This window comes from Arvicanthis niloticus, chromosome 2, assembly GCF_011762505.2.
Source record: "Arvicanthis niloticus isolate mArvNil1 chromosome 2, mArvNil1.pat.X, whole genome shotgun sequence".
Classification (NCBI taxonomy): domain Eukaryota; kingdom Metazoa; phylum Chordata; class Mammalia; order Rodentia; family Muridae; genus Arvicanthis; species Arvicanthis niloticus.
In genome coordinates, this window is record NC_047659.1 from 29,799,021 (window position 1) to 29,820,074 (window position 21,054).

The window sequence follows — 21,054 nt, forward strand, 5'->3', positions numbered from 1 at the left end:
TATCTAGTCTGTCTTTTCACACAAGTACAATCCTAGACAGTTTCTGTGGCTTGCGTACTGTTTAGTATGATGCTTTCAAGTTTATCAGTGTCACAGCTGAGTTGACATTCTATTGTGCAGATATACCCATTGTATTCATCTCATCAGTTTATCAAATTTGCTTTTTTGGGTTGAATTTTTGCTATCAACACTCATATATGAGTCTTAGGTTGATGTATCTTTTCATTCCTCTCTGACATATGGCTAACAAATCCCTTGGGCCATATAGCAACGTTAACTTTATTTAAAGTTTTTCAAAATAGGTAGAGTAGTGTATACTTTCATGGTTATTAATACACGAGGGCTTTTCGTTTTGTTTTTTGAGACATTTTTGAGACAGTTCTCTTTACATATTCTAGGTTGATCTCAAACTCACTATGATGCCCTAGCTGGCCCCAAAATTACAATGTGTAGTTTTGTGTGTGTCCTGCTTCAGTCTCCACCCCACCCCCCCACCTACCCCCACGAAAAGGGCAAAAACAGAAACAAAAATTAAAGCATCATTAGGGATATAATACACACACCATTTCCCCATTCTGGGGCCCTATCTTATACCAGTATTTATGTGTGTGCATATTTACAAAAGAGTGGGCAGGCAAAGTGGGGAGAGAAGGGGAAATGCAACAGATACCACACATGGAGTCCCTGTAACAGACAGTGAGGAAAGGCTAGAAACCAGGCATCTGACTCATGCCTGAAATCCCAGCCCTTGAGAGGCTGAAGTTGAAGGGTAAAAGCCCAGATCATCTTGGGCTGCAGAGTGAGCTTCATGCCAGCTGGGTATTGCTCATTTCATATCCCACATAAAGCAAGCATTACAATTAAGAGGATTAAGATTTTTCCAGGATGGTAGCACAAGTGTAACTCCAACACTCTAGAGGCTGAGGCAGGAGAGTCATGAAGTCTAGGTCAGTCTGGACTACATAGTGAAATCCTATCTCAAAAAGATGAGTAGGACTTCATACATTGGCCATTCTGCAGCTGTTTCAGAGAATAATTCTTACTTACTGTCTCTTCTCCTACCTCTTCCTCACCTCCCACTACTATGGCAGGACCGTCAGGCAGGACCGTCACTACTGCTGTGTGTAGCACATCAAACAGTACCTAAGGCCCTTGTAAGTATCACTGCCGTTCCATGAATGCTGGATGTACGTCTATAGCCTATGATGCTCGCGCAATGGCTGTAATGGCTGCAGTGTGGCCCTGGTGAGATCTTAGGTGAGCCTGGGTCTTACTGCTTGAGCACTTAAGATGGAGCTTCAACTGCAATGTTGTGTGGCAGCAAGAGGCAACGGGCAGAGTGCAGGGGCATCTGTGGCTCCAGCAACCTTTGTGGACTCATGTAAGAGACAAAGCCTTGAAGGGCTGCAAAACACTTCTCTTATACGTAGCCTTATCCTCTGGGTCCAAAGAGTAAAGCACAACCATTATGGTGGCTTTGTGTTTATCCTCTCTCAGCCTGTGACTTGTCTCTGCTAGGATAGAACCTACTACTTTTCCTTTTTATAATATATCATGTCATAAAGTGTGAACTACTTAAAAATTAAATATGCACCAATATTCTCTTTTGTATGTGTATCACTTCTTTCTTACATGTAAGCCTAAAGACGTATATGTACATTCATATGTATATCTGACCCTTGTTGAGTATATAGTATAAGCCAGGAACAGAAAAATATTTTCACAAAACTTATTAGGAAGCACCAACATTTAAAGATCTGCCCTGAGGCTGGAGAGATGGCTAGGTGCTTAAGAGCACTTATTGTTCTTCAAATGACCTGGGTTTAATTCCTAGCACCCACATACTGCACATACTGTGGCATACCCACAAGCATCTATAACCCATTTCAGGGGATCCATCAGGCATACACGGTACACATATGTGCATGTGAACACAGTATTCATACACACAAGGTAAATAAATAAAAACTTCAGAAAAGAAATCTGTCCTTTGTTGGGACCAGGCATGGTGGCTGTCACCTTTAATCCCAGGACTCTGGAGGCAGAGGCAGGAGCATATCTCAGCTCAAGGCCAACCTATTCTAAGCCAGCACAATACAGAGAAACCCTGTCTCAAAAAAAAAAAAAAAACAAGCAACAACAAAAGGATCTGTCCTTTGCCCCTAATCTGAAAAGTTAACACCATCGTTACCAACCTTGGTGACTACCCGCTGTCCAGTACACACAAACACTGCTCTATCAACCAGTCTATCAGGTCTAAATCTTGGACGTCTAACTACTTCTGCTAGAATACAACTTTTCATGGTTATTTTTTTCAGTTTTGGTTATGTAATACAAACAGGTACAGAGCCAAATTTGGTAATACCAAAAGCCTACCAATAATACAAAAATACAGAAAGAAAATACTCTTTACTTGACTTGAGTCCCAGAGAAAATGGACGTATTCTGATTGGAATATTTATTTCACCAACCCTACTTTACTCTGTATAAATATAGGGCTCACAATTATTCTCTTAAAAAATGTATAAAATGTGAAAGCTTTATAGTGGCCTGCAAAATGGACTTCATTTTCAAGTGAACTAAGTAACAGTTAAATTATGTACTTAGGAATATTTTAAATTCCTGGAAAAGTTTAAATATTATAATTAAGACCTTTCTTTTTACAGCATGTCACCCTGCCCAGTACTGGAACTGCATCTCACAGTTACCCTGTGTCAAATGCACAGAGGGGAGAGAGCTCAAAGAGCCCGCCTGGGGCCTAACTGTAAAACTTCCAGAGTTTGGTGGGTGTAAGTCATAACACTTCATCACCAGGCTTTGATTACTGTACATAGAGAACCTCAAATACACCATGAAACAGTTCAGAAAGTCTCTAACAATATCCTTACCCTCACTCCTTCAGTACCTACTGGAAACAAAAAGTCTCCTCTACATGGTCCATTATGTTCACTGCACGGCTTTGAAAAGCATCCAAGTCTACCCATAAAACTTTTAATTCAGCAGGCTGTATCAGAAATAGAACTGTATAAAACCAGAGCTTTGCCAAGAAATCATTAAAGCTCCTCCTCCTCTTTGCAAACAAGAGCTTGTGACTAGTCTTTGGCTTCCATGCAGGACGAAGTATCTGGCATCAGTTTGCTATTCTTCCAAAACCAGCTGTAAGAAACACAGAATGTATGAGACAACTGCTGTGGGAAGTGACAAACGGGCTGAGAAGTTCTGGGGTCTTTGAAGGCAGGGAAATGTAGAGGAAGCCTCATGATGGCTCCCAACTTTCTACATGGAGATGCTAGGCCAAGACTAGCCCAAGTGGAGAAGTCAAGAGACAAGGCACCAAACAAAAGACTTCTGAGCACAGGTCCTCAGGGAGGGCTCAGCTGGACATAGGTAAGGTGATGGTCCATGAACCATCCACGAAATTCAGTAGAGCTCTAGTATAGGTTTTACTGTACTGGGAGTTGTCCTGCCTTTAAAACTGAAAGCCCTGTTGGTATGTTGAAGCCCTAAACCTAGGATGGCAGGATCTGGAGATGTGGCCACTAAAAAAGTTAACTGAAGTCATAAGGATGGAGCCTTGATGCTACAAAGTTAGTGTCCTTTTATGGAGTCACTCCAGAGCTAGAAAGTAGCTGTCGCCAACCCAAGGATAGCTCTCACCAGACACCAACCCTACTGGCACTCTGATCTTGGACTTCTAGTGCCCAGAACTGAGAAAACAATTTCTGCTATGTAAGCCACCCAGACTAAGATGTTTTGTTATGTCAGCCTACACAAATTAACAAAAAATGAAGAGAACACTTCATTCATTCAGCTGGAAGCCCCAAAAGGCCACATCTTGAAACACTTTTAGAATATAAATTTCAAAATCAAAATTATGACCAAGCTAACAGGACTTTCAAGATCATCCATTAATATAACTGCCTGAGAGAACAAAGAGTGAACACAACATCTAGCATAATAGTAAAAAGTACCACATCCATGACGATTACTCCACAGACACAGCTTAAGTCAGTGCAAGGAGATGCCAGCACGATAGATGCCAGCACAATTTAAAGAAGTAGTTATTACACACACTTCTAAGAACTGAAAGCAAAGGTGACCACAATAAAAGAATAGAGCAGGCGTTTGGCAAAAGCCAGGGACTATAAAAATGAAAATTCTTAACTAAAAAGTAAAGTGTATCAACTGGAAAACCCAAAGGGGTTGGGAATACAGCTCAGTGGTAGAACATCTGCCCAGCACATGTGAGGCCCTAACGTCAAATACAAATGCAATACAAACAAACAAACAAAGCCCTCAGACTTAAAAAGCAGATTTAGTAATGCAAATAGGTTTCGGAAATATGAGAGTTATAATGTTCTTTAAACAAGCAAATAATCAGAACCTCAACTGTATTAGACTTTAAAGCTTACTGTAGAACAGATAGACAGAAAATGAACAATTTAAAATGCTATAGGCAAAGACAGGTAGATAGATACATGTGAGTTCAAGAACAGCCTAGTCTACACAGTAACTTTAGGCCATCTAGGGCTACACAGTGAGTATCTGTCTCAAAAGCAAAAAACAAATTGGGGAAGGGCAGGGTGTCTTGCAGGGAGAAAAAAAAAACCCTTACACAGTGTTAGCTAATAGTTTTGCAGTTTGAAATCCCAGCAAATTCTTCTAAATTTTATGACCAGGGTAGCAAAAGGTTTATTGTTACGGTACTGGCATTGCTAAATTAGATCATTATAATTAAATACAAATTTATTAGAACCAAATGATAAGGACTGCTTATAAATTAATCCATAGTTTAGATATTTCATTAAGTGAGTATGAACTATTAAAACTGGAAACCAGCTACAGTACATACAGTTAGCTCCCTTAATGAATGGGGGGGGGGGGGTTGTCTCACAGCCTAAGTGAGCCTCAAACCTGCTACACAGCCAAGAATGCCCCTCAGCCTCATTTTTCCTGCCTCCACTTCCTAGGTGGGAGGATCACAGGCGTGCGCCACCACACCCAGTTTGTGCACCGCTAGGGACTGAACCCAAAGCTTTACACAAGCTCCTCGAGTATTTTACAAATGTACCCAAACCCACAGCCAAAATACAATATACCTTACAATCTCCAATCATATAGTAAATAATGACTGGGATATATACAGATAAAAGACAATTACAGAAAGCAACAAAATTTTATCATGATTAAAATACTATATGTCAAAGCCAGGCATGGCGGTACACACTTTTAATCTCAGCACTGAGGCAAGCACTGATTAGATTGCTGAACCCCGGGCCAGGCAGAACTACACAGTGAGTTAGTTCCAGGCCAGATACGCTGGTCACTGACAAGAGCTCCGGCTTGCAGGGGCTGCATCTTAGACTCGTCTTTCAATTACATCGTTGTCAGCTTTCTGCCTTTGGTGGTTTCTTCCACTTCTTATGTTATGCTTATCCTTAATTCCTTCTCACAAGTTGGAAGCTTAGCTGGGTGGGGTCTTATCCTGAGGTTATCACTCCCTATATTTCAATTAGCATCAAGCTTTACTTTAAACTTTATCTCCCTGAGCACAGGGCTTAGCTCCGTCACACTTCCTGGTGCTCATCACACTGTACACTTTGCATTTCTATTTGTCCAGCTGCCTCTTCTTCATTATAGAGCTGCATGAGAGTGATTACTAGCAACCACATGAGCAAGTCTTTAAAGTCTCCTCTGCTAACACCAAACTATCAAAGGATGGTATCTAGGCCACTCACTTATATCCTTCCCCCCGAAATGGGCTGGGCTGTCATAATCTACATTGCTCTTAGCACCATGCTTCTGCTCCTATTAGTATGGCCCATTAAATCCCACTTAAGCATTTAACCGCTTTTCTACTCCAAAGTCTCACAGTCCACGACAAGCAGCATGGTCAAGCCTATCACAGTAATACCCTAGCCTCTGGTACCAACTTGTTCTTGGTCACTGTTCTACTGCTGCAAAGAGACACCATAACCAAGGCAATGCTTATGAAAAAAAAAGCATTTAACTGGGGGCTTGCTTAGTTTCATCATGGTGGGAAGCATGGTAGCATGCAGGCAGGTACTGGGGCAGAACTGAGATCATAGTCCATAGGTACAGTAGGGGGCTTCTGGCATGGGCTTTATTTATTTATTGGATGGTTGGTTGGTAAGTAGATTGGTTGGTTTTTTTAGGCAGGACTTCACTATGAACTCACTCTGTAGACCAGGCTGGCCCCTAAGGTCAAACTCATAGAGACCTGTCTGCCTCTGCCTCTCTCTCTGCCTCTCTGCCTCTCCTCTGCCTCTCTACCTCTCCTCTGCCTCTCTGCCTCTCTGCCTCTCTGCCTCTCCTCTGCCTCTCTGCCTCTCTGCCTCTCTGCCGCCTCCTCTGCTGCCTCCCGCCTCTGCCTCTCAAGTGCTGGGGTTAAAGGTGTGTGCCACCACTGCCTGGCTACTGTTGGCTAGACTTTTGAAACCACAGAGTCCACCCCCAATGACTTCCTCCAACAAGGCCACACCTCCAAATCCTTCTAATCCTTCTCAAGGAGAGCTGCTCGTGATAACCAGACACACCTTATGGGGGCCGCTCTTACTCAAACCACCATGCATCGATGCTCAGTTTCAATACATCAAACTGAACAAAAAATAAAATATTTATCAATATCTTTGGACCTGATCAGAGTAATGTCAGTGCATTTTGTGTTACTATACACAATAACTAAGGTTATTAGGTTAACTAATAAAAAACAGAATCTTGTATCTCATATTCTCGGAAGCTGGGAATTCCAAGTCCAAGACGCCAACATGTGAAGAACACCTTGTTGCTTCTTTGTATGGCAGACAGTGGAAGCCCAAGAGAGCAAATCCATCCTGATGTCTAATGTTTCTGAAAATAGGTATTTATGTATTTATCTGTGTGCATGTGAGATAGACAGACAGACAGGAAGGACAGACAGGGAGAAAGAGGGGGTGCCATCCATGTCATCGAGCTTTCAGTCAATTCTGGAATCCCACTTTGCTGAGAAAGGTCTCTCTTGTATTTGCTGCTGCACTGCACACTCCAGAATGTAGGCCATAAGCCACTGAACTTTTAAAGAATTTTCTTTTCGTTATGTGCGTACATGATGTAGGTGCATGAACTATAGTGCATACATGGAAGTCAGAGGTCAACTCTGAGGAATTGGTTTTTTCAATCTGCTTGCACAGAAGCACCTTTACCCAATGAGCCATAATGCCAGCCTATAAGGCTTTTGGAAATTATTTTTAAGATACGTATTTTATGTGTATATTGACTTCATATATGTATGTATGTGCAACCACATCCATAGGGGTTCAAAGAAGGCGATGGTTCCTCTGGAACTGGAATAGAGCAGCTGTGAGCTACCAAGTTGATGCTGGAAACTGAACCTAGATCATCAGGAAAAGTAGTAAGTTCTCTTGATGGCTGAATCATCTCTTCAACCCCAGGGTTTTGTTTGTTTTTTATAAAAACTAGCATTAATTCTTTCAGGCAGTGGTGCCCCTAACAAGAGAAATACTTCTCTAAGGGCCCACCTTCCAATATTGTTACACTGGAGATTATAAAATTAAAGGGAACATTTAGCCACTGCAATCTTGAACCAAAAACATAAGCTTTCTATGTGTTAATAAAATCAATAATTTTTTCTTTTTTTTTTATTGGGTATTATATTTACATTTCCGATTTTATCCCTTTACCCCATTTCCCCCCACCACCCAGAAACCTCCTATCCTCTCCCCCCCTCATGCTTCTATGAGGCTGTGCCCCCACCTACCCCCCACCCCATTGCCCCCTCCCCCTCGCCCCCCCCCCCCCCCCCGTGTTTGTCCTTCATGGGACCAAGGATTTCCTCTGCCACCTGTGCCGGAAAAGGCCATCCTCTCCTACATATACAGCTGGAGTCATGGGTCCCTCCCTATGTGCTCCCAGGCTGGTGGTTTAGACCCTGGAGAGCTCTGGTTGGTTGGTATAGTTGCTCTCCTCATGGGGTCATAAACCCTTTCTGCTCCTTCAGTCTTCTCTCTAACTTCTCCATTTGGGAAACCCTTGATCCTATCAGTAGTTAGCTGTGAGCATCATCCTCTGAATGTGTCAGTTTCTGGCAGACCCCTAAGGAGACAGCTATATCATGTTCTTGTCAACATGCACTTCCAGCCATCCACATCAGTGTCTAGCTTAGGTGGCTGTGCATGATGGTCTCCAGACGGCCCCTCCTTCAGTTTCTGTCCCACGTTTTGTTTCCATATTTGTTCCCCTGAGTATTTTTGTTACTCCATCTAAGTAGGACTGAGGCATCCCCACTTGGTCTTCCTTCTTCATGAGCTTCATGTGGTCTGTGAGTTGAGTCTTTGCTATTCCAAGCTTTTGGGCTAACATCTGCTTATCAGTGAGTAAATACCATGTGTGTTCTTTTGTGATTTGGAGAAAGAGGAACACTAGTCCACTGTTGGTGGGATTGCAAGCTGGTACAACCACTCTGGAAATCAGTCTGGTGGTTCCTCAGAAAACTGGACATAGCATTACCTAAGGACCCAGCTATACCAATCCTGGGCATATACCCAGAAGATGCTCCAACATATAACAAGGGCACATGCTTCACTATGTTATAGCAGCCTTATTTATAATAGCCAGAAGCTGGAAAGAACCCAGATGTCCCTCAACAGAGGAATGGATAAAAAAAAAATGTGGTACGTTTACACAATGGAGTATTACTCAGCTATTAAAAATAATAGATTGGAGAAATTCTTAGGTAAATGGATGGAACTAGAAAATATCATCCTGAGTGAGTTAACCCAATCACAAAATCAATAATTTTTATCTTAAAATTTTTAAGGAAAAAGAAAATGCAAATAAATTGTTTAAAAGCAGAAGCAAATTGGAAACTGAAGGACAGATGAGGCCACAGCTGGCGACCTCCACTGGAAACACATGTCCTGTCCTTGTAAACAACTCACTATAATTATCTTAGATAGTAAGATATACATATCTTTCTGATTTATGAATAAATGATATATGCTTATGCTATTATGATTATTTGGTAATATTAAGTTTCCAGATTACATAATTCTCTTTTTCTTATGAGGTAGCTGCAGACAATGAGCTGCTTCCACTTCCAATGTGCTGACTTGACAAGCATGTGCCACCATGTCTGACTTAGGCAGTGTTGGGGATCAAACCCAGGGCTCTGTGCATGACAGAAAAAAAAAAAAAAAAAGAACCACTCTCCAACTTGAGTTATACTCCCAGCCCTAAACCACGCAATTCTTATATAGTTAAATTTAGGGGCTGGAGAGATAGTACAGTGGTTAAGAGCTTGCTGCTCTTCAGAGGACCCGTTTGTTTCTCAGAACCCATACCAGTTGACTCACTGTGGCAAACAACTACAGTTGCTATAGGAGGGGGATCTGACAGCTCTCCTGGTTTCTGAAAGCATATGCAGGCATGCATGCACTCAGACACACATACAATTAAAACATATCTTAAAAAAAAAAAAAACTAAATTAAAAACAGAGCTGCACTGTGCATTCACAAGATGAAGCGGTACATACAGCAGAACTCTGACCAGATGGTAACGATCCAGAACAGCACCCCAGCGTTCTGTATGTGCTAAATCACTCACTCCTCATCCAAGAAGCATCTCCACTTTATAGACAGAGAAACAGACACAGAAAAGCAAGTAGCATGGGTTATACAGCAAAACATTTCTGTATGGTCGTGTACTCCAAGTGTAAGGCCACAGTGTCTGAGACAGCATCGAATTTAACCCGGAACTTAAATATAATGTAATTTCTAGTCCAGGAACTTGCTACATCGTAGAAGGCCTGCCTGCTTCTGCCTCCAAAGTGCTAGGGTTAGAGATGTGCACCATCATGCCTGGCTCTGAAGCACTGACATTAAACTAACTTCTTCATACAACTTGTGTTCAAAATTGCCAAATAGGTTCTTCCCAAGTAATTTTTCAATTTTTCTACACATAAGCATCCTTAAAATGAAGGACAGGACAAACCTACAAGTCAGAATCAAGCAAAATATCATAATTAACTCCACTTGCTCATCACATTGACTACAGTACTCTTGACACTGGGCAGATGGCTCAGTGGGTAGTCACATACTCAAGCAATGTGCATATGTGTGCACATGCGCGCACACACACACGACCTAAATTCAGATATGAAGCACCCACATATAATGCTGAGTGCTGGGGAAATAGAGGCAGAAAGATCGCTGGGGCTTGATGACTAGGCAGCATGCAGAGCCTTATCTGTGAGCTCCATGTTCATTAAGAACCTCTGCCTCAAAAATCCAGGTGGAGACCAACTGAGGACACATGATTGGCTTGTGCAGACACAGACAAACAGCTGCACACCTGTGACACACACTCCTCGGGTCTTGCTCTGCTCTCTTCCTTTCATGTGTCACATTATCACTCTTTTTTTAAAAGACAAGTTATCATTGTTGGGAGCAGACAAAAGGAACTTGTCTTAAGTACTGCTATTTGGACCTCTGACTCCATTTTACCTAAGCTGACTAACCCCGTCTCTAAGCAACAAGTTACCCAAAACATAAGGCCTGTTCCTAACAACAGAAAGAACAAATGAATTTGACTGACTGGGCAAAACAGTTACATTCAATGTCAGCTGACAATGATGGAATACTTGGAAAAGTCCCTAACCCCTGAGTTCTGACAGGTAAAAATTTTAACTTTAATTTGGCCCAGGTGCTTGAGGTTTGTGTGCTTATAAACCCTACTTCAGCCCCTACTCAAGGCTGCCAGAAGAGATCAGGTTCCAGAGTCCTTGTCTGGTGGCCCTGATTGATCACTGACTCTGCTATGTGCTGGGAATAATAACAGATTTTGCTATCACCAGAGCCCACTGGTGTGTTCTATCCTCTTCCTTGTGGTACACAACAGATGAGGTGTAATACCATTACACAACTCTGACTGACCTGAAACTCACTTTATAGAAGAGGCTAGGTTTAAATTCAAGAGATCCATCCGCCTCTGCCACCTTAGTCCAGGCATTAAAGGCATCCATCCTCTTCCATATCCAGTGACCACCAACATTTTTTTTTCAAGCGACTAAGGAGTTTGGCAGATAAAAGAAAAATTGGGGCTGGTAAGATGGCTCAGCAATTAAGAGCACTGACTACTCTTCTGGAGGTCCTGAGTTCAAATCCCAGCAACCACAGGGTGGCTCACAACCATCTGTAATGGGATCTGATGCCCTCTTGAGAGGTGTCTAAAGACAGCTACAGTGTACTTACATATAATAAATAAATTAAAAACGCAGGGCTGGATCGAGCGGGGTGGAACAAGAGGGAGAAGCGAAGGGGGAAAAAAAAAAAGAAAAATCGGCAGAAAACAAAATCATTTGCTTGCCTTTTATTACTTTAAGTTACTTACAAAAGGGCAAAAACAAAAAAAAAAAAATCCAGAGGCAGATCTCACATTCCTGAAAACTCACTGTCAGGTGGCCAATTCTGCCAGAATGCCCTCTGTGATACTCTTAGGTGAGGACCCTAGAAAACACACATGCTCATGTCTACACCCAGCACCTGGGAGGCAGGAGCATCAAGAGTATAAGGCTAGCCTCAACCACGCAGCACAACAGCCCTGAGACAGTATCTCAAGAAACCAAATAAACAGGAAGGGGAGACGGTTCAGTTGGTAAACTGCCTGCAATACAAGAGTAAGTAACTGAGTCCTCAGCATCCACAGAGAAGCCAAGTGCATCCTGGCAAACAGGAGGCAGAGCAGCCAGGTCCTGCCAGGCAGCACGGCCTAATCAAGGCATTCTCCACACAGTCCGAGATTCCAAGGACAGTTGAGGTGACTTAACAGTTACCTCTGGCTTCCAAGCACATGTGTAGACATGTATGTGAGCACACATGTACACATGAAATAAGCAAAAATTATAATCAACTTCAAGGATAGATAAAACAATGAGATGTTACTTGAACAGTTAAGATAACAAAAAACCACACCCTTGGGCCATAAGAAATTTCTGACGTGAAACCGATATTAATGAGATGAGCTTAAATTAAGTGAAAGGACACGTTAGAATATCAATAAATTGTAGGGGCAAAGGACTGTGCCTGTGTTCTGTCACAATGACCTTCATTTCCTATATTAAATATGAACATTTACTATTAGGCAATATTTATGAGCTAATCAAATAGTAATTTTAGAAAAAAAAAGTTAGGGCTGAAGAAAGATAAGGACCTGTGTACAGATGCCAGTGCCTACAAAAGATGTAGGGCCACATGTGCTCTTGCAATACTGGGGGTAAAGGGACAGGAAGATGACTGGATTTGCTGGCTAACAGCCAGTTCCAGTGGAGACCACACAAGGGAATAATAGAGCAGGGCACATAATGTGTCTACATGAGCATGTACACTTGGACAGACACACACGCTGCATAGTCATGCACCCGCTCCTACCCCAAACCCCACCTCACTTCACGTTCTCAAATGTTACTAGTATTTCTAACACTCCACGTTTTATAGGAGTTACACTAACACATCTCAGGACGTATGAAGGTTTTCCAAAGAAGCTTCTCCACATACGTTTTCACATTTTCTTATACTCATTAAGGGGTGAGGCATGCATGTAAGTCTGTGCTTGTCAAGAGGACAATTTGAGGGAGTTGGCTCTCTCCTTTCACCTTGTAGGTTTCAGGAATGTAACTGAGGTTATCAGGCTTGCCGGCAAACACCTTCACCAGCTGAGCCACCTCACTGGTTCTGTAGTCTCCTACAATTATTCAATATAATTTTGGAGGGGGCATATCATCTTGCTGTATCTTGGCCTGGGGCTAGTAACCCTGAACTCATGGGTTAAATAGTTGTCCTGCCTTATCTTTTTAAGCACTTCTGAAGTAGGTGTCACTAACTCACTTAAACATTATACTGAAAGCTGAAGTGGTGCCATCTATAATTCCAGAAGCCAGGAGAGTCTGAAGCCAGACTAAGCTACATTGCAAGACCCTGTCTCAAAATCAACGAAAACCATATCAACCATTCGAGACCCAACCATTCGAGACCCAGTGGCACATGCCTATAGTCTTGGCTACTTGGGAGGCTTTGACAACAAGATAGTTTGAAGACAGCAACATGGTGAGCCCCTGCCTCAAAACACACCCTGCTGCTGCCTCCTTGCCCATAATGCTGGGCATTCTGGCATTGACCTGTAGTCCCAGCACTCAGGAAGTTAAGAAAGAAAGATCACTTGACCCTGGAATTCAAAACTAGCCTAGGCTAAAACACAGTGAGATGATGTATCAGGATGACACTGAATTAAGAAGACAGCAGAACGGAGCATTAAAAACCTGTATCAGCACTGCTTTCTTCTAGCCTTTTTATGTTGTTGTAGTGCAGTGCATTAAACGTAGGACGTGCCTGTGCTAAGTAAGGAAGCAGTATCTGCTGGGTCATAAGTCCAGGCCCACGCCTTCTTAAGTGTCACACCGGTGAGTAAGCAACCTAAGTTGCATCAACAGTCAGTCCCAACTAGAACTGTGTTACAGAATACTCCATTTTCATATTGCCTCAATTGGAAGTCAAACAAAGGCCCTGTGAAACTAACAATGCTAAGTCTCTACACTAAAGAACTGTTTCCATGGGATGGTACAGGGACACGGGTGCTTGTCCTTCAATCACTGGCAGTTATAAATCCATTAAGAAAACATTAAGGGTACCTTACAAGATAGAAGCAATATTTACAATGCCTGGAAGAGCTGAAGATGCCACAGGCCATGTGAAACTCAGTCTTAACACAGAAATGCCGACTGGAGTGTAGGACTGCACACTTGTGATCCCAGCCCTTGGGAAGGAGCAAAAGACAGAAAGATTGCAAGTCTCAAGTTCCAGGATAGCCTGGGTTATACAACAAGATCCTATCTCCAAACAACAAAATGTGGGGGCTGGAGAGATGGCTCAGGGTTTAAGAGCATGTATGATTCTTTCAGAGGACCCAAGTTCAGTTCTCAGCACCACACAGTGGTTCACACAACCATCCATGCCTCCAGTTTCAGGGAATCCAACGCTCTCTTCTGACCTTCATGGGCACGAGGCATGCAATGGTACACATACATACACATACATGCAGGCAAAATGTAAGATAAATATTTTTTAAAAGTAAGATAAAGCTAAAAAAAATTTAAACTAACAAAAATAAATTAAGTAAAGGCCGAGGGGAAACAATGTATAGACAATACCAAATGTCTCTGGTTTCTAGAACAGTACTTGTTTTAACAAGAGGTTGGCAATACTGGCTAATACTGTGATTATTTTAGGAAAGAAATTGTTGGCTAAATTACATTCAAAATCTTTGTTACTCGGGGCTGGAGAGATGCTCAGGGGTTATGGGTTCATATAATACTAGGTTGGGCGTAGTAGCACATGCCTTTAATCCCAGGACTCAGGAGGGAGAGACAAGCACATCTCAGTGAGTTCAAGGCCACCCAAGTCTACATAGTGAATTCCAGGACAGCCAGAGCTACATAGTGAGACCCTATCTCAAAAAAAAAAAAAAAAAAAAAAGATAGAAACAAACAAATAAACAAATAAGAAAAAGAATGTACACTACTCTAAGAGCGGACTAGAGTTCAGTTGCCAGCATCCAGGACAAGTGCCTTGCAACTGCTGTAGTGACAGCTCCCAGAGGTGATCCAATGCCATCTTCTTGCCTCAGAGCACATGGACTCAAGTGCACATATCCACACACAGACACACAGACACACAGACACACACACACACACACATACACACACACACGATTAGAAATGTATAAACTATATTTTTTAAGGACTGTAACTGTGTAGGCGTGGTGGAGACTACACTCCTAGCACTGGAGAATTGATATAGGTGTGCTCCAAGTTCAAGGCCAGCCAGGGTTATGAGGGGAGCCTGGCTGTACAAAATAAAGTTGTAACTGGAATTTAAAAAAAAAAAAATCAGCAGCAGCTCTTGCCTCCAGCTTACCTGGGAGGATGAAGCAGGAGGATCCCTTGAGCTCAGGAGTTTTGGAAGAGAGAGAGAGAGAGACTGCATTTCTTTAAACAGATGTCAGAGTTAGGGACAGCAGGCGACCACGAAGGAAAGAAGACAAGGATGTAGCAGAGTGGGAGAGAGAGCTTTTCTGGCACATGAGAGACTGTTAGATCCACAGCAGAAAGAAAAAGAGAAAGGCAAAGAAAAAGGGCAACCATGGAGGGAGAGTAATAGGAAATAAAGAAAAGAGAAAATAAACCCGTAAGTTCTATTTTGATGTATAGACGACAGATAAGTTGTCCATTAGCCAGCATGTGACATTCTACATCACACATCTGCCAAGTCTATTCTTAATAATAAAAGGATGCCTCTAAGGGTCTTCCTTGTTTGCTTCAAAGACAGAGCTCACTATGTATCTTTAGTTGGTGTCATACTTCCTATACAGACCACGCTGCCTCACAGTAAAATGATCTTCCAGCCTCTGCCTCCCATGGACAGGTATCACTGACATGCACTGCATGTCTGTCTTAAGGTCTTTATTTAAACAAAAAAAGTAATGTGTGATAAATCAAACACTACTTCTATAACTTGTTCACTTGTAGAAAACCTTCATTTCACCCTCTTGTCTTACTTTCAAACTGTAAGCATGCCCATAGATAGGAGACTACATAAAAGTGGTGTAATCATACAGAAGACTATCACGTAGCCAACGCACCGCAATAAGAATGACATATAAAAATGCCTATGACAAAAGGTACAGACAGAAAAAATACTCTTATAAAGTTTGAATACACACAAAAATGTATATGGTGTACTTCTCTATTATAATAATATACACGTTTACCAAATAGAACTTTCTTTTTGGAGAGTGTTTTACTCTGTGAAAGAAGAAGAGTGAAAAAGACAGCTGCTAAGAATATATTCAACGGTATCTTGAATGTTCTCTTCTTTAAAGAGATCAAATGTGTCATGGAATTAGGAACTGACAGAGTTGGCTGGCTGGCAGGGATGGGAGCTCACGTTGTGTTTTATACATTATGCTCAAATAGTTCACATTTTAAAGAAAAAGTCAAAGATATTAATTAAACTTTCAAACTATCTGAAAGGACTAGCATGTCTGGAACCATGCAAGCAAAACAAGGTATGGGAAAAAAATTAATTACCAATAAATAAATAAATAAAGCCATGTTCATCCATAACCAAAACTTTTTTAAAAAATAAAGATAACAACCACATGTTCAAGGACTAAATTAGGTTAATGTTATAAATTAGAATATACAAAATTCATTTGTATTATTGGAATGCTTCTATTTTTACAACAAGGATCCTTACAAACTTCTGTTGGAGTATTGACTGAAAGCCCCAAGTTACTTTTTATCAAGGTCTTATGGCAACAAAAGCCAAAGGAGGGGAAGTCACCTATCAATCCTGCTTCTCAGAAGACACTTTTCTGGAATAGGATTAGAATCTAGCTTTCTGGGGTACAAACACAGGTATCCGTCAGAATGGGTACAGATGGCAAATGAAAAGACAAATATTTATAGTCAGGCATGATGGCATATACCTGAGTACCCAGCATTCAGAAAGCTAAGACAAGATCTCGAGTTCAAGGCCAGGCAAGGCTACATGGGAGTTCCAGGGCAGACCAAGACACATATTATGACCCCATCTCAAGAATAAAATAAATAATGGCCAGAAAGATGGCTCAGCAGATAAAAACAGTTGCCTGGCAAGCCTGAGGACCGGATGCAGTGGTACACAACCCAGCACTCCTTTGGAGAACTGTCCCAGGAACTCAGAAGCTCACTGGCCACCTAGGAGAGCACAGCAAGGTAGAAACAAGAGACTCTACCTCAACAAGGAACGTCCTCTGCCACATGTTCCCTGTGGCACATGTACATCCAAACATGCAGTAAAATGTCAACTTTAAAGACAGCAATGAATGATAAACATCCCAGAGCACAGACTATTAGACAGAGGGGAAAAGTACAGCAACAAGCAGTGGAGTTAGGGCACAGAACAGCCAAGCAACGACTCTGAGCCAAAGGTGACAAGGCTGGCACTGACTCTAAGCAAATAGCACACACCCACCCTTCCGTATTTAAGCTGTCGTTAAATTAGGTTGTATATGAAGTTCCTCTATCCCTGCATTTTCTTCCCTGAATTTGCCCTTCTCCTTTCCTATTTGGCTAAACCTGGCTTTCTGTTGCAGGATTTTCGTTTTGATTTTATGTTTCTGCAGACTTTTTCCAGCTTGAGCCTGGTGATAACCACCTTGCTGGGACGACTCGGACAGTTGTGCTATTCACCTTCTTTCCCACTCAATGGAGGAGATTCACGCTTCTTGCTGCACACCTGGACCACTCTGCCAATCTGCTGACCTTTGTGCTGTCCTCGTATAACCTGAACTTCATCATCCCTTCGGCCGTGCATACACCGAGCTTTATCCTTCTGCCTCAGGAAACACGAGCTTCCTCCGAATGTAAGATGGCGCACTGAAGTGCCTTTCCCATGCTTGCTGCAGTCAGTCAGAAGTCACAGAGGGACTGAACTTCATTTTGGCAGCTGCCTCTCTGGGGATTGCTGCAAAAAGGGAGGGGGGTCTACACGCCATGCCAATATTGGCTCCTTTTAACACCAGCCACTCTGTCTTCCCAAGTCCTCCATGTTTACTTTCCCTCCTTGGAAACCCCCAGGGCGTGCTCTATTGTACATAATGTAAGACGTGACTGTCAATGCTGTCAGGGAGTGAGGGAAGGAAAGAACAATGGCGACCTTTACTTTGGGAACTGCCTACCTGACTGTTCTTGTCTTGCCTTCAGAGGCGACTGATAACTTTTAGGCAAAAGGGGTGATAGATACCATCTTCCGTATTCCCCATATCTATCAAGCCTCATTAACGGCATTACAGTACAACCATCTACTTGAGCATGTATCCTCCCTTAGGCTTGAGTGTCTTGTGAGCAAGAACTCAATCTGTGTATTGATTTTTGTCTCTGTAAAACACAATACAATGCCTGATCCACAGTAATCATCCCAGATGTTTCTGTTGAATGAAGAGTGAACACGGGTAACCTACACATACTACAGTAATAAAGATAATGCTACAAAAAAAAGACATGGAATATTACTGTAAAATGCTCAATCAGCTAATGACTTGCTTTGCATTATTTAACTCTTTCACATTAAGAGTCCTTAAGGTCTGAAAAAATACAACAGATAATTTCCTGATACTTGTATCAGAGCAATCTGAGCTCCTTAGAATTTCACTCCATTTTTTTTCTTCTAGTTGCATTCGTCTAAGTAGGCCTCAACCCATTTCATAGCCCATAAAATAATCTACATGAGATTTTTGTGTTTGTTGTTTGTTTGTTTCTGTCTGAAGATCAGAACCTAAGAAAACCACACTAAGCCAGGCGGTGGTGGCACACGCCTTTAATCCCAGCACTCAGGAGGCAGAGGCAGGCGGATCTCTGAGTTCAAGGCCAGCCTGGTCTACAGAGTGAGTTCCCGGACAGCCAGGGCTACACAGAGAACCTTGTCTCAAAAAGAAAACAAAAACAAAAACAAAAAAAAAAAAAAAAAAAACAACAAAAGAAAAAAAAAGAAAAAGAAAACGACACTAAGCTATGATGCAAAGATTTCAGAAACTGGGTAGACCAACTCATAATATTGATACCAAAAAAAGTTTTCAATTTGAAAACAGCAGGCTTCTAAGAAATTTGTTCTTGAAGAAAGAGTTTACAGGTTTTAAACTGGGCGTGGTAGCACCTACCTTTAACCCCAACACTTGGGAGGCAAAGGCAAGCAGATCTCTGAAGTCAAGGACAACCTGATCTACCGAGTATACGAGGACAGGCAGGACTACACAGAGAAACCCTAAAAATAAACAAATAAAGTTCATAGGTTTTATATTTTAAATAATCTGTCTTGGGCTGGAGAGCTGGCTCAGTTAAGACCACTCCCTGCTCCTTCCTGCTCTTCCCAGCACCCACACAGTGGCTCACAACTGTTCTTAACTCCAGTGACAGGTGATTTGACACTGTCTTCTGACCTCCTCATGCACTGCATACAAGTGACAAATATAACATGTAGGCAAAACACCCACACATGTAAATAAAAAACTAATAAAGAAAAAAAATAAAATAACCTCTTCTATTTGGCTTTTTTACACTCATTTCATTAGAGCAAAATCAAAGTGTTTACAGTCACAGTAAGAAGCGCAGGTCTCAATCAAAGTGGAGGCCCACCCATACCTGGCATCCCAGAATTCTCAATACTAAGACCGAGGTTTTAGGAATTTGAAGACAGCCTAGACTATACAGAGACTCCACTCTTGTCTCAAAACTCGGTTAATTTAATAAAAATTAAGAAGTGCAATGTCTCACATAGGTATTGTTACAAAAAGAACAATTAATTATTCCTTAAACAGTGACTAAGCCTCAACATGCTTCCTATATAATTAGACACTTGATTTGAACATGATTTTGAGGTTTATAATAAGATGAAGCACTTTCTAGTCTTTTCTTAACTGAACAGAAATTTTAACTGAACAAACTGGTGCCTCACTGCTAAAATGCATAGCATTTTGTTTGGCTGGAAATTTCTAAACCCTAAAACCTCGCTAGGAGCCTGTTAACTACTGCTACAAAAATGGTGCCAGCCCGTGCTTTTACTGTTTATATTATGCTTAAGCTGTGCTCCATCCATCTTTTTTTCTCATTCTGAAAGACATGCGCTACCAGAGTAAAGTTTGACTCCAACAAACATGGGTTGTTCTGGGCTATTTAAAGATTCTGGGAGTTTTCCTTTTCATTCTCGCAGCACCTTCAAAACAGTCAATAAATACTGAAACTGCAACCACCAGGGCTTAGATGTGTGCTTACGGAAACAACGCGAGTTAAACCGGGTAAGTCTAGGTCTCAAGTTCGAGACTGCCCTGGGCAGCAAACTACTGCACCTTTTTCTAAAGGGAAGGGTGTTAACGAGCTCGGGAGAAAGCAGGAAGTTTGTATCAACAACTTAAGCTTCCAACGAACCTGGCTTTTCCCCACTCCTGTTCTGGGTGACGGGACAACCCTGCTCGGTACCCCAATCTCGAGATCAGACAGGATTTGGCCCAGGCAGAGACGCACCGAGGCTGCCCGCCCCCCGCCCGCCGTCGAGAGCGGCGCCGCCCCTTCGCTCTCCGCCGGGGTTTCTAGCCATCGGGGCCGCCGCCCACTTTGCCCTGCACACAGCACGCCAGGCACCGCACTCACCCACATCTTGCTCGAACGGGTTGGCAGTGAACAGAGGCATCGCGCCGACAACCGGAGCTGAATCCCGACCGTCTGGCGGGGCTCCGACTGCCCTCACTGGGCGACCCGCCGCGGCTTCCTAGACGCCTTGGCCGAGCCGTGCCTTCACTTCCGCCGCCCTGCCTGCCCCGCGCGCGCCTGCGTACCCCGCGCCCGGCCGCCGCTGCTCCAGCCCCGCCGGTGGGACCGCACGACGCTTGGCTGAGAGCTACCACCTCGTAGTGGCCTCACTGCTGTCCCAAAGACGCGGTAGTCCCTGGTCCGATGCCTGATCAGGCACGGCAGCCGCCACAGTCACCTTTCCGCGGTGAGGACCCGAGAGAGCCACGGAGCCGAGGGGGAGGGGCTCCGAGGCCGGAAGTTGTGGCAGCTGGCGACGCGGGAGGCCGAAGAGCTGGCAGATCCAGAGAGGCGAGGCTGGGTGCGTGGCTCCGGAATGTCGTTTCCTCCGCCTCAGGCTGTGACAGCAGCTCTTCTCTTTACCCGAGTACTTCCTGGGTACCAGGTCAGGTCTTGCTACTTGGACCCCGCGCCGGCTCCGCGTCTTGGTTGCTATGGAAACAGAGCCTCTGGGTTGCAGATGCTCTTAGGATCCCTCGGTTAAGCAAGCCGAAATAGTCACTCAGGAAAGCGGTTGCAGAAAGACTCTTTGCTTCTCATTTCTCCTACATGAAAACACAGTTTGGACCATGGAATATAAAGACGGGTGAAGGGGCTAGAGACGTGGCTCAACAATTAAGAGAGCTTGCTGCTTAGGTTT

General features: G+C 43.0%; 1 protein-coding gene across 3 annotated transcripts in view; it reads right to left on the reverse strand.

Annotated features, from left to right (window-relative positions):
- Positions 1-20,836, reverse strand: part of Stam2 (signal transducing adaptor molecule 2) — a 48,073-nt gene extending 27,237 nt beyond the window's left edge. The window contains exons 1-2 of one of the 3 annotated variants that reach the window (XM_076928744.1): positions 20,256-20,376; positions 18,770-18,873 (exon numbers count right to left, since the gene is read on the reverse strand). Coding sequence is in view for 2 of the 3 variants with exons in the window: in XM_076928743.1 (XP_076784858.1) it covers positions 17,304-17,427 (124 nt within the window). In the remaining variant the exon portion in view is untranslated. Of the gene's footprint in view, positions 1-17,303; positions 17,578-18,769; positions 18,874-20,255 lie in introns of those variants that run through there. The other 2 variants (XM_034494858.1, XM_076928743.1) reach the window with 2 other exon arrangements.
- Positions 20,837-21,054: the final 218 nt, after the last annotated feature.